Source organism: Microchirus variegatus, assembly GCF_963457635.1.
Source record: "Microchirus variegatus genome assembly, chromosome: 18".
In the NCBI taxonomy this organism is placed as follows: Eukaryota; Metazoa; Chordata; class Actinopteri; order Pleuronectiformes; family Soleidae; genus Microchirus; species Microchirus variegatus.
The window spans coordinates 5,577,800-5,591,699 of NC_139819.1; the positions used below are offsets into that span (position 1 = coordinate 5,577,800).

At 40.1% G+C, this 13,900-nt stretch overlaps 1 protein-coding gene across 1 annotated transcript; it reads left to right on the forward strand.

Annotated features, from left to right (window-relative positions):
- The first annotated feature begins 3,601 nt into the window (after positions 1-3,601).
- On the forward strand, positions 3,602-12,003 carry ddhd2 (DDHD domain containing 2). The gene is made up of 19 exons (XM_083905401.1): positions 3,602-3,716; positions 4,532-4,721; positions 4,931-5,124; positions 5,218-5,307; positions 5,404-5,524; positions 5,619-5,708; positions 5,915-6,056; positions 6,160-6,368; positions 6,459-6,520; positions 6,622-6,738; positions 6,811-6,906; positions 7,655-7,825; positions 7,943-7,969; positions 8,364-8,519; positions 8,650-8,752; positions 9,542-9,703; positions 9,915-10,019; positions 11,151-11,319; positions 11,414-12,003. Exons 2-19 carry the CDS (start codon positions 4,583-4,585, stop codon positions 11,493-11,495), a joined length of 2,235 nt encoding a protein of 744 aa, XP_083761527.1. The 5' UTR covers positions 3,602-3,716; positions 4,532-4,582; the 3' UTR covers positions 11,496-12,003.
- The last annotated feature ends 1,897 nt before the right edge of the window (positions 12,004-13,900 follow it).

Genomic DNA, 13,900 nt, shown 5'->3' on the forward strand with positions numbered 1-13,900 from the left:
AATTGTCTTTAGGGACTTTTTTTTTTTTTTTTTTTTTAAAGAAAGAGGAATCAAGGTATAAACATAGCTCAAAGTAATATTCCGTAACAAATCCAAACATGCAACGTCTTTGAAATGAAAATGATTTCATATTTAATGCTTTTCTCGCCCTCATAATAATAGTAATTAGGATCCGAGTGCACAGGATTTCTCATTATTATTACAAAAAATTATGACATTTTAATGTAATATTGGTTTTGTAAATGGGAAAATTAAATTGAAAAAACAAAGCTTATATTCGGGGGTTTCTCGTGATGCGTTTCACATACGTGAATGGAAATTGGTACACGTGTTAATCAGGTCAGGACACACAAAAAAGTCAATGAGGACTATGCCCTAAATCCTACAGGAAAGCAGCCATTTTGGATTGAGATTGAAGCCATGTCAAGACTTTTTTTTATTCTGAACATTCTACCAGCTCTAGCTTGAGTCAAAGACAGGTGAGCTGCTAAAATCCTGTTAAATTGTATTATTTGGCATTTAAAAGAACATACTTTCTGATATAAAAATGAGCTTTGGCATCACCGCTCCTACATAGATATATTATAAAAAGGGGTTTACAATAAATGGATGGTGTATAGCTCTCTGCAGGAATTTATATGTGCATTTTTTTTTTCTTGCACGTTATGGTTTCTTTGAGTTGGATTAAATATAAATGATCTGAGGATACACATCCACATATATATCAGCTAAGATCTTCATGGGCAAGTGGGTACATGTACATGTACATGTGCATGTGCATGGGAAAACTGAGCTTAAAATGAAGTCCACATACGTTTTTATTGCCGATTTGGACGCATCTTCTATGAGTCACGACAGTGAAGTCAGATGGAGGTGGAGCGGGGTGTGTGAGTCTTGCACTCTCGTTGTTATGAGGCCGACACCCAGTAGGTTCACATTTCTCACATACCTGGGAAAATTGCAGTTCAAACAGGCATTGAGGGTTTCTGGGTAAGGCTGAGCAGGTGCATGCCACACAGCTTCTTATTTTTTTTAACCATAGATGGCCATTGATTACATGACATATCACTTGACACTTAGTGCCTGCTTTGAGTTTAATCTCAGCCGTTAAACAACATGTGCCTGCTCATTAATATTACATAAAGAAAAATTGTCTTAATTATGTAACTGAAAGAGTGTAAATATTAACACACAAACCTGTTTTTAGACATTTATATTAGTGAGGATACACATTCCCTAGGCTTTTACCCCAACCGTAATCATCACAACTAAGCGCCTAACCCTAACCTAAACCCAATTCTAAGGAAATATAAAATATACAGCATAGCAGGTACAGTATTATACTACTATCATACTATCATTAAAAGGGAAAACATGTAAATCATAACAATAGAGACAATAACATATAACGTATTACAAGTGGTATATAAAAAATAGAGACATACATTCATTCATTCATTTGGGGTATAAGGGAAAATAATATTGTAGATTTAACTAAACATTTATGTTGTGTATTAGATTTAATGGTTTAATTGTGGGACACATTTCATAGAGATAATGTGAGGGAGTGGTTAAGAACATTTCTGCTTGTGAATAGAAATATTAAAACAAAATTCACATCAAGAGCTTATGACGTCACTATTTGGGGGCGTTGAGCTGGCGAGGTTGTTGTGATTCGTGTTGCCTTCAAGTGCTGCCCGTAAATGTCATGTTCATTTTGTTTTCTCTTTTTTTTGCATTAAAGTTTGCAAACATACGTGGATACGTTGTGTAGTAACCCACCCAGTCTTATAATTAATTTGCGTCTAGCTGATTTGACAAAAAATAATTATTAATTTGGTATGAATAACACAGTTTTACCCAACAGTCACCGGGCTCACTGCAGAATCGCGAGAGGCTAAATTCTCGGGCATTACAGAAAACTTCTTACATACATGTGTGTGTCATTTGTACGTTTTTGTTTTTTTTAATTTAACACATGATAATGTGGTCACAATTGGTGAACAACAACCGTGTCATTGACATATTTTCCGTGAACACAGAGAGCCTGACATTCAGTGCTTGACAAGAGGAGGCTGTCCTTGTGGCTACCGCGTTAGCTAGCAGTACGAGCTAAACAACGACAACAAATGTCCCGCACCGGCGTCAAACATCTACACGGGTGTGAAGTTACCGGTGAGTTTGGTTTAATCGTGAACGAGTAAACATTGGCAGTTATATATTTTTTTATTTATAAGTCTCTCAACGCCGGTGTCACCCCATCGTCCATTACACTGCCGCTCAGCTAGCATGAACCGACGGAAACAACCTTTGGCCTCTACGATGTGTTTGCTGAATATCTGTGAAATTGACATAAAAACTAGAGACGTGTCAGTTAACGACTGTCAGTTTTAAATGAGCTATATTAACAATCTCGTCAGCTCTCGTAATCCATCTGTGTGACCTCACGGTTAATGTTAGCTGTCATTACCTTGACTTGAACTTTATTGGATTAGCTGTCAGTGTTCAGTGTTCTGGGTCTGGCGTGAATTACTAGACGACAACAGATTGACAGGGTGCTACGTGTTATGGTGTCGTAATTGTGTTGTGATGTGGTCTTACAGCCTTTTCATTGCAGTGATGTGTTGGTGTTCTCTTCTTGCTCGTCAATTGCATTGTTGCCATCAACAGGGGAAGTCCCCAAACACGTATTATAACCCCCCTTTATTATGTATGAAGCTGAATAGTTATTTCAAAATAGTCTTCTTGTTCTTCTTCTTCTATGGTGAATTACAACATTCGGAGCATTATCGCCACCAACTGGTGAATTATACCCTGTTTTAAATCATGTATCATGAACACATTGAATATATATTTGAAACTAGAATAGAAAATGCATTATTTTTTATTTATTTAACCTGATAGAAAATAGTACAGATAAAGGAGACAGGTTGCAAGGCCACAGTTATAAGACACAGACACTGTAATGGTTCCTTACTGTATGTCTAATAAGTAAGAATGGAAGGGTGCATGTGAAATCAGTTCAGTGGCAAAGTTGAACGCTCTTTCCCCCATTTCTGTTCTTACATGGGGAACAGATAGATGGAGGAATGAAGAGCGTAGTGGCTTTGAAGAAAAGTATACAAATGTAAAGGTACTTAGCCAAGAAGAGTCTTATAAATAAGTTACAGTGAGTATGTCAGTGTACACTCAGAGAAGGCCTTTCAGCTTTATCTTAAAGTTTGCAGTGATTACACTCCTTTAGGGTTTAATGGCAGCTTGCGTCCATATAGTTGCATCACTGCCATCGTCTGGTGTCAGTTAATCCCTTTGATCCCTGACCTGATATTCTTCTTATCAGTGTGGTTGCAAAGGATGTTTTCCATATATCTCCAGGGCAATAACTCATCTCTCTAATCGATTCCTGCCACGTAATATCATGACATGAAGAAGAAATGGCCTGTAACCTGTCCGAGACGATGCATTTGTGCTTTCCATTTCCATTCCATTAAACAGTTTTCTCCTCTGATTTAGTAAGTTTAATTTTCTTGTGCATGATCTGTGCTTTTGTGTGCCCGTCAGGTCAGAGTTGAGGGTTTAGGTCTATTCCAGGCCTAATGTCATCCAGTCCCAGTGAGGAGGGGCGTCAATCCCAGGCTCCCCCGAACAGCAACACCCGAGATCTCTTTGTCAACCCCACTCAGACTGTGTCCCCGGGTAATACAGCCGACAATCTGGTGAGGGGAAAACTGCATGTGTTATTCAAACACAGACTGATATTCGGGTTGGGTAAAAACCAGTCCTGGGACCAGGAGAAGAGAATGAGGAGCTTTCAAGGGGTTTCGCAACAGAAATTCTTGAATTTCATACTCCAGACCACTCAGATCCTCAACCTTTGGCCTCCTCAGGGTACAACTTCCCTCTCTGCTTTTTTTTTACAGATTAGCTGTTGAGTTGTTGTTTTGTCTTTCTTTGTATCAATGTTGATAGACATTAATAAATAAGAAAATAAGAAGATTTAAAGACCAGGCCAGGAAATAAAGATCGTAACCCCTGATGGAGAAATTAACAATAAATATGACACACCAAACGCACACATTTGAACCAACAGATATGACTGTTGTAGACACATTCCAGTACGTTCTCAGTCTTGCACCTTAGACTGTGATTTGGATTATTGATGTGTTTTCTGTGTTTGATGTGGGTGTTGGTTTTTTGTGTCGAGCAGTGTCAGGCTTTTTCTCGTTCAGCATAATGAAGAAGGAGTAAAGAATAAGTTGGTCTTTGTGCTTCTGGCCAAGCGGGAGTCCTGGTGTTTACTGTCTGTTTGTCCGCTGCTGGACGCTAAGGTTCTTGGAGCTTGATGGTAGGGAGTAGACTTAGCTCAGACGTCTGTATTAATTTTTTCTGGAAGCGGCAGAGTTGAAAAGCGGGCTGAGATAAAGAAAGAAACGTCAGGCCTTTATTCTTTACTCTGACCGTCATTGCTGACTCTAGGAAGAAATATTGATTGGCACATAATATTGACTCTGCTGCTATCATTCTTCTCCAGGTGTTGCCTGCTGTGGTGGACGATTCTCCTTCTTCCACGTCCTCCTTTGAAATGTACGACATGGAGTCGGTCCCAGCGCCGTACCACGAAGTGCAGCCTCACTGGTTCTACTGTCGACGGGCTACTGACGCCTCCTGGCTTCCTTTCAGCAGAGAAGACTCTGACAAACTAGAGAGGGCCTTCGAAACAGGTAAGGGTTACATGTATATTCTGGTTATGCCTTTACATTGGTTAATGGGTTAGGGTGGGGTAGTTACATGAAAAGACAGGAGGAAAATGTCTGTCTGTCACCCTGTCTGGCTATGTTTTTCTGAATCAATACAATAAGGTTCTGTTTTGCAGAATGAATCAGAAAATGATCCTGAAATATATTTACTTTACATACATTTACATTTGCAGCAGGATATCAGGAGGAGGTTGTGGTGATCGCGGTGGACGGAGAGCGCTATGACGTACATGTCAAGGAGAGGAAATGCTACGCTGTGTACTGGGAGCAAGCCCCGTCTGAAGTCCGCCGCTGTACCTGGTTCTACAAAGGAGATAAAGACACCAGGTTCTTGCCGTACCCGGAAGACTTCAGCAAAACTCTGGAGGTATTTTGATCTTATAAGTACGCTGGCTCCCACAGCATTTAACTGTGTTCTCCTCCTATATGTATATCACTCCCACATCTTCCACATTTTCAGGAGGCTTACATGATAGCAGTGACCTTGGACGAATGGAAGAGAAAGCTCGAGTTTCCCACAGGAGAGACCGTCATTTTACACAATCCCAAAGTAAGATTGTGATGGTTAAATACGACAATGTATAGTTCACGTCAAGTGAATGCGTTTTAAAAAATACTTTCCCTCTCTCACATCCTCCTCGCTCAGCTGATGATGCAGTATCAGCCCATTGGAATGCAAGACGAGTGGATGACCTCTCCCTCAGAGCAGACCCGGCCTCGGACAGTCAAGCGAGGTGTCAACAGCGTCTTTGTGGAAATACCCGATGGTACGTATGGACAAGCGTGTTCCTCTGGAATTATACTTGGATGTAAAATAATCCCTGAAGATTACATACAGTAAGCTCTACTTTGTGTTCTCAGGTGAACCAGAGAAGGTGGATCATCTCGTCTTTATGGTGCATGGCATTGGTCCTGCTTGTGACTTGCGCTTCAGATCCATCATACAGTGTGGTAGGTGTGTGTATTTGTATCCTCTTTAGGAACCCAGTAGTCCTGATTGAGACTGGTACTCATAAGGCAGAGCCACATTTCTGGGGAACCGGTTAAGTCTAGTTTGGGCTGGAATTGAAGTCAATGCAATGTCTAAGAAGAATAGCTTGAAGTTGAAAGTAGAGGAGGTGGAGTATTTATGATGCCTTGTCATCTTGTCTCTCCAGTAAATGACTTCAGGAGTGCCTCGCTGTCCCTCCTGGCTTCCCATTTTAAACGTGCTCAGCAGGACGGTCAGGTGGGCAGAGTGGAGTTCCTCCCTGTCAACTGGCACAACGCTCTACATGGGGATGCCACTGGTGTTGATGAGTAAGTATTGAGAGAGAGAGAAGGAGTTAACAAAATAAGCAGTTTTTTAATTACTAATAACTCTCTTGCTTACCCACATATTATTTTCACGCTCCCTCTCCAGGGACATCCAGAGGATCACGCTCCCCAGCATCAGTCGGCTGAGACATTTCACCAACGACACTCTGCTGGATCTGTTTTTCTATAACAGCCCCACCTACTGCCAGACCATAGTGGACACCGTGGCCTCAGAGATCAACAGGCTGCTCGTCCTCTTTAAACAGAGACACCCAGATTTCACTGGTGCCATTTCAGTAGTGGGCCATAGCCTCGGTTAGAGATGCAGTAAACACACACATGCACAGTCATAAACCAGCAGAATGCTGTTGCTGAGTTTCATCTTTTCTGTCTTTCCTGCTTCAGGTTCGCTGATACTGTTTGACCTGTTAACCAATCAGAGGTCTGGATCCGAAGCCAGAGATGGGGTAAAGTAGTGTTCACATTATTAGATGGCATCCGTTTACTGATAAAATTGTAGCTTATTTCTCTCCACATAGATAAGAGAATGTAATTTATGTTGCTTAAGGCGCCGTCTGGTGAGCCACTGCGTCATCTGAGCTCTTTGGAGCAAACTCTGACCAGACTGGGCCTGCAGCAATACCTGGATACGCTGCAGGCTGAGAACCTGGACATGGAGTCACTGGTAATACATACAAGTGACAAACAACTACAACAGTAATGATTATTTACATAACCAGGCTTTCCCCTCTTTTAGGCTCTGTGCAACGACAGTGATCTCAAAGATTTAGGAATTCCCCTCGGACCTCGGAAGAAGATCCTCAACTATTTCAGGAGGAAGTGGCTTCCAGAGGTCAGAACTATTGAATTATTGAGTATTGTTATCGTCTCTGGAATAATGCCTTCACTTTTCAATGTCAATAACACACTAATCTGATTGAATTTCCTTTCGCAAATCACATTTTGGATGTAGATATTGTCGGCGATTCCTGGTTGTTTTTCAGCACGTTGAGTATTTATTGCTTCCTCTAAGAAGGTTATGATTTTATCTGTCTGTGAAAAGCATAAGTCAAAATTTGAAGGATGGCCAGAAAGAAAATGAGCATCTCTAGTCTGTATTTGTACCATTTCAAATAACTAGAATCTGTCCAAGACATCGTCGACAATATATTCCAAGCAACAGTGGATTTCAGTTGTAGCCAGGTCCTGACTGAGCGTGTCCCTAGAAAACCTCTGTGATGTACACTCTTAGTAATAAGTGTTCCAAAAGGGTTCTTCTACAAGGGCTGAGGTTCTACCTGGAACCATTTGCTTCTGAAAAACCCTTTCCAGAAGAAAGGTTTTTTTTCAAGGGTTCTTGATAACTCTAATGGTTCCAGTAAGAACCATTGTGATCCAGAAAACCCTTTAAAACCCCTTTCCTGAATAAAGGGTTTTAAAGGGTTCTTGGTTCTCCTATGAGGACAAGCCGAAGAACCTTGTATGAATGAATGAATGAATGAATGAATGAATGATTGATGGTTCTACTTAGCACTTTTATTTCTAAGGAGTGTATATAATATGAGCGTATGTTTGTGGGTTTTTTTTTTTGCTCCAAACAGGATTGTAAGAACGGTACAGTGCGTCTGGCACCTGGTTTGCAAGTTGCCCCTGAAGTGAACACAGACAGCGATGATAAACAGTCTCCTGAATTGAACCAGCCGCACTTCCACAGGGCGCAGTCCATCACCAGTGCTGTCGACTATGAATACTTCGACGTGGGCATCGGACAGGTAACGCACATGCACAAGCAGATTAGCTTTTCAGTATTTGTGCTTGAGACTAGCTTAACGCTTTGATGCATCATATTCCTGCTTCTTTCCTCCTCCTCCTCCTGCTTGCCTGGACAGACCAATGGAAACATAGCCAAGGGGCAGGTGTGTCTCATATGGGTGTCCCTGTGCTCTCTGGCTCTGTCCTTAGCTCTCTTTGACCTCACTGTGTGCGAGTTTCTCTTCATACACAGTCCGGTCCAGGAAAACTTAAGACACCTGGTTTTTATAGTGGCTGTTTTTAAGTCACGTTGTGCTGTGATTGAGGCCATGTTTGTCCCATTTAGTCCAATCCAGCCTTGCATGAGTGGTCAGATCCCTGGTCTCCTCCTCACTCACTGTCCTCGGCTGTTGTCTTGACATAATGATCGCTCATCTAAGTGTTTTCAAATATTCCAGTCTTATCTCCATGTCCATCTGTCTCACTGGAGTTCCTCTTCTTATGTAAACTTTGTTTTAACGACACGCTTATGTATGCCTACTGCTTTTTCTCCACCAGGTATCTATTGATTACCCACAGCTTTCATTCCAACCTCAGACCTTTTTTGCATTTGGCTCTCCTATCGGAATGTTCCTCACTGTCCGTGGGCTCAAACGCATCGATCCGAATTACGCCTTCCCGACCTGCAAGAGCTTTTACAACATCTACCACCCGGTGAGTAATCACCCATTAGGAATCCACTTACTTTTGTGTGGCTCAATTGCAGCATTTATCAATATAAGTTCTCTTCTTACACAATGAAAAAGGTCATCACGTTCATCTCTTTCCATTTACTGCCGTGTAGTACGACCCAGTGGCCTATCGAATAGAGCCCATGATCGTTTCAGAGGTGGATCTGCAGCCCATGCTCATCCCTCACCATAAAGGTCGCAAGAGGATGCACCTGGGTATGACTTTCTGTTTCAAATATACTACCGTTGAAAAGTTTGGGGTCACTTAGGAATGTCCTTGTTTTTGAAGGAAAAAACATTTTTTTCCAATTAATATAACGAAGGGAATCGGAAGATGACAGGGTTCATAAAGAATGACGAAAAATGGAAGAAATTTACACTACCGTTCAAAAGTTTGGCCTCACTTAGAAATGTCAATGAATATAACATTAAATGAATCAGAAATACACTCTATTACGACTATTCTAGCTGCACACGTCTGGTTTTTAATGGAATATGTATTGCACATAGGTGTATAGAGGCCCATTTCCAGTGTTCTAATGGTACATTGTGTTTGCTAATTGCGTTAGAAGGCTATTGGATGATTAGAAAACCCTTGAAAAGCCATTATTTCTAATCTTGTCAATATCTTGACTATATTTTCTATTCATTTTGCAACTATTTTGATGGATAAAAGTGTGACTTTTAATGCAAAACACAGGAAATATTGTATATATGTCAAATTTCTGCATTCATGTATCCATAAGTGATGAGATCAATGTTATAAATTCTGTTGAATTCTTTGAATCCATATAAATCCATATTTCTGTTCAAGTTAATGACATCATCTGCTTTACATGTGTCTGCTGTTGCATCTATGACAAATACCTGACACATCACATATTCTGTATTATTTTTACTACAATTTTCTTGATCCCATGTTCCTTCCTCCATGACGTCTTTAATTACAGGTTTGATTGCGAGCAGAAATTCCATACTGGTGTGTATTTCTGTCTCTTTTTGTAGAACTCAAGGACAGCCTGACCCGTATGAGCATGGACTTGAAGAACAACGTCTTGGGCTCGTTACGGACCGCGTGGCAGTCTTTTTCCAGACTCCCTGTCGCTGCGTTGCCCCCAGTGGATGAAGGAGAAACTACACCAGAGAGAACCCTTGAAGATACACCGGGTAGATTGTGATTGTGATTGTGTTTGTGTTTGTGTGTGTACATGTTGCGTGTATGTGAGTGAGAGAGTGTCTAACCCTGTGTCCTCACACTCCTCTCGTCCCTCTCTGCATGTTACCACCCTCCCATCCCCTCCTCTCCTCTCTTCTTCTTCTCTATCTGGTGGTTGCTCTGTCTATCCCTCACCCCTCACCACTTTACCATCAGCCTTAGCCTCACCGTCAGTCGTTGCTTCTTCTAAGGGGGAAGAGAAAAGTGCTGATTTTTGGACTAAAATACTGGAGTGGCCCAGGGCCCTTCATTTGCATTACTTCCAAGGTAAGCCAGGATAGAGACTAAATGAGAACAAGTAAGTAAATAAAACATGTTTAGCTTATTGACAGGTGCTTCGTGATCTGGTTGGTGATCAACTAGTTTTCTCACCACTCACTACAAATCCATGATTCAGTCTTCTACACAGTATTTATATTTAATTTCCTTGACTTGAAGCTAGAAAGTCTACTGTATTCGTCAAACAAGGTAGATAGAAGCTTGCCTACTAAAATATGCTGCTTTATGTGCGCTAGTTGAAAAGAAAAAGCCCTGTTTGGCTTTCTTACACAGAGCAAATGATTTTGTAATGTATGGTTAGTCCCATGGTTCCCAAACTGGGGTTCAAAAGATCACATGGGGGGGTGCAGAGCTTTGCCCAAATCCCAATCCCACACTTTATTATTAGATAATCAGAACTCACGATCACCCATATTAACAGATTATTATTTTTTTGGTCCACATTAAGCTATTTATTACCTACACCTCTGTGACCTCTGAACTTCTGTGACTAGTACTGCTTGTTGTGAAAACAAAGCAGTATCTGAAGAGTTACCTTGGTTTTGATTGTATGGAAGTTTTTATCCATATATATCGTGAGAATAGGAACAAAGACATGCTGTTTTACTTCAAGGAAAAAATGTTGGGAACCACTGGGTTAGTCGTTGTTGCGGTATTTTCTCACTGCCTCTATCTTACATAAGTGAATGTGTAAAATAACTGCGTTACACAACGTTTCATGTACTGACACAACTCCCCCCCACCCCACTTTCAGGAGAAATGCTTATTGACAGGTTAATGACCTTTTCCTTCTATATCTCACTATAGTATGTGCTGGTACATGTTCTGTCTTTTTTCTTAACCACCTGGAGTAGTGAGCCTCTCATAAATAAAAGGGAAAGGGAATGATGCTGCTGTCAGAACAGACTGCACATTATATTATACACATTAAAGGGCTCCTGTCACTGTTTTTTATCCCACAAGCTATACACTGTACACAGGGGAGTTCTCTGTTTGTTTTTAGGTACTGCAGTTTTAGTTTGATATGTCTTTCTATTTAAGCATTTTCTACATTTGTTGACAACCGGGCTGCAGCATAAAGATAAAGTGAATCTGTTTTTTTGACTTCTGTGCGTGCAGGAGTGTGTGAGGAGACGGAGTCCTCGGAGTCGGCAGAGCAGAGCGAGCATGCAGAGATTAAGGTGGGCATGTTGAACGGAGGACGCAGGATCGACTACGTGCTTCAGGAAAAACCCATAGAGAGCTTTAACGAGTACCTGTTTGCCATCCAGTCACATCTGTGTTACTGGTGAGTCATCGTTCGTGTTCAAAACAGGGGTGTGTTATCGTTACTAGTGATTGTTTTCCCTTTGTTATATCTCATCTTATGTTGCTTTTGTCAGGGAATCTGAGGATACAGCTCTGCTGCTGCTGAAGGAGATCTATGAGAAGCTGGGTGTGGCCTTTGAACAACCACAACTGTAATAGGATTTAGCAGTTTTGAACTCAAAAAAATGACTCTAGGACAGATGACCAAGCCAGAATGCCTTACGCCTGGATTTTACCTGTCTTCCAACAGTGGAGACTGCTCGGCTGTGCTCTTGTATCAGACATGACAGTTTATACGTTTGTGGTGGCCTCTGGATGCTGCTGTAACTCGCACTGCAGGACTGGGTTTGGTGTCAGATAGTTTCACTCTCATGCTCCTGGTAGAGCTTTTCCTTTTTGGTTGAATCATGGTTGATTTTGCACTTTAATTTCCCAACAATAGCTGATTGGTTGTGGTTGGAGCGGCAGAATAAAAGCCTGCATGTCCAACCGAATTTCATTTCATGCTCACACATATTACTGAATGTACTGCAATTTATAAAATACCCGTTTTTGAAAACTGTGTACAGGGTCCAAAACTCAGAAAAGAATAATTATAAATAACCATAGATGCTTTTAAAGCTCCCTTTATAACTATTTGTCTGTCACATGTTTTTACAGCAGCTCATTTTACATTTCAGGTGCACTTCTATACTGACTGTAAATGAGGGCGAAGTGCATATTTGCCTTCGTAAAACATTTGTTTTTTCATTTGGAATATGAATTCCAGTTTGTTTGTCTCAACTGCTTTGGAGAAATAATTGCATTACAACTGCATACAGAAGCGCCGGTGATGACAGGATGCATGTGCGTGTGATAACAGTATTTTGTAGCAAACTTTACACTAAGCTCGGGTCCACGCTCTCCTTCGTCATCATGTCCTCTCTCCGCGATCTTGCTGTATACACATATACAGCAGTGAATACTCGATCTATCCCATAATATACCAAGACAAAGTGGGATCTGACTAAAAAAAAGCTAAGGGCCAAATCATACACGTTACTCCTCATCTGTTCCTTTGCGTAAATGTGTATAATTAGAATGACCATTTCTGTCTGTGTTGCATGTTCCTGAATTATGAATTATGTTTGAAGAGTATGGAAAAAATAGATTATACAGACATTGTTTGCTCCAAAGCTTATCAGATTTATTTTATATAAAAAAAAACATATATACATATAAAGATATCCAAAGTATCTTTCATGACCCTGTTCTGTTGGTTTGGTTTAACGTTTTATAAATGACTCATACAGTATGTTATGCATTGTTGGGGACTTTTACAGCCTCCACTACCAAAGCTCTGAATGACCTCTATGTAACATCTGCACAATTTACGAATAACCAAATGAGGTTGTTCATTTTCTCTTTCTCGAGAGAACCACTGACCACCTTTGCTGAAAAATACTTTTATTTGACTTCACAATGATTGTCTTCCTTTTCTGTAAATGTTAGTATAACAACATAAAAGCAGGACTGACGAGTTCCTGCTTCCTCTTTATCTTGCGTTAAACGGCTGTTTTTCATCATTTGATACACGTCGCACTGAAATGTTCTGCTTTTTCTGCATATGCACTCCACGGATATGGTTACGTGTCACATGTGCCATAATAAAACATAACCGCCTGGATCGTTTTGGATTCTTTTGGAGTTCATGTGCATATAACAAAGAAGTAAACAAAGAACAAGTGAATTACCCACAATTGTTGGTTAACAGGAATTTACAATCATTTTCATCATTAAATTGTCAAGTTTTTTCACTAACTGTATCAAAACCTTTAAAAGGAAATGATTTCCCAATTGAAATTTGGTATTTAAAAAAAAATATATCTATATATACATATATATATAGATATATATTCATAATCTTATTTAAATCAGGGATAGCTCATACTACTTGTTTGTGTCCAATGGTAATACTGATATCAGGACCTTGAATATATACTTGAACATCACTCATAGTCATATATGTTTTAATTATATTATACTTGGCTTTTTTGGTGTATGGTGTACGTAGGTAAGCATTTATGCAAAATATGATGTATATTGTGGATAGTATTGGGATTCAAGTTCTTATAATAATATTAGAATTTGTGATTTAAAACATAAAATATATGTATGTATATAATTGTATATATATACATATATATATATATATGTATATATATACTTTGATGTACTTGTAGGAAAACTTCTAGGAAATAGGATGAACTGATATTCAGACCAATACTAGTACTGAATATCAGTTCCCTAATATAAAGAATGAGGAACTTTCCTTTTCAAGTAGTACAAGTACATCAAAGTATATAAAAACAATATTGAATGCTGTTAAATATGCACATTTTTGGGCCTGTATTTCTAAACTTCATGACTTTGTCCAGTAGCTAAGTTAAACTATTGGCGCATGCGCAGTCACGTGGTAAACAGCAGCAGCAGCGTCATCACGCAGCGGGCGAATTAAGCTAATGGACCAGTGACTCCAACAACCATGAGGCAAGTCGCTGTTTTATACAATTACACTTGTT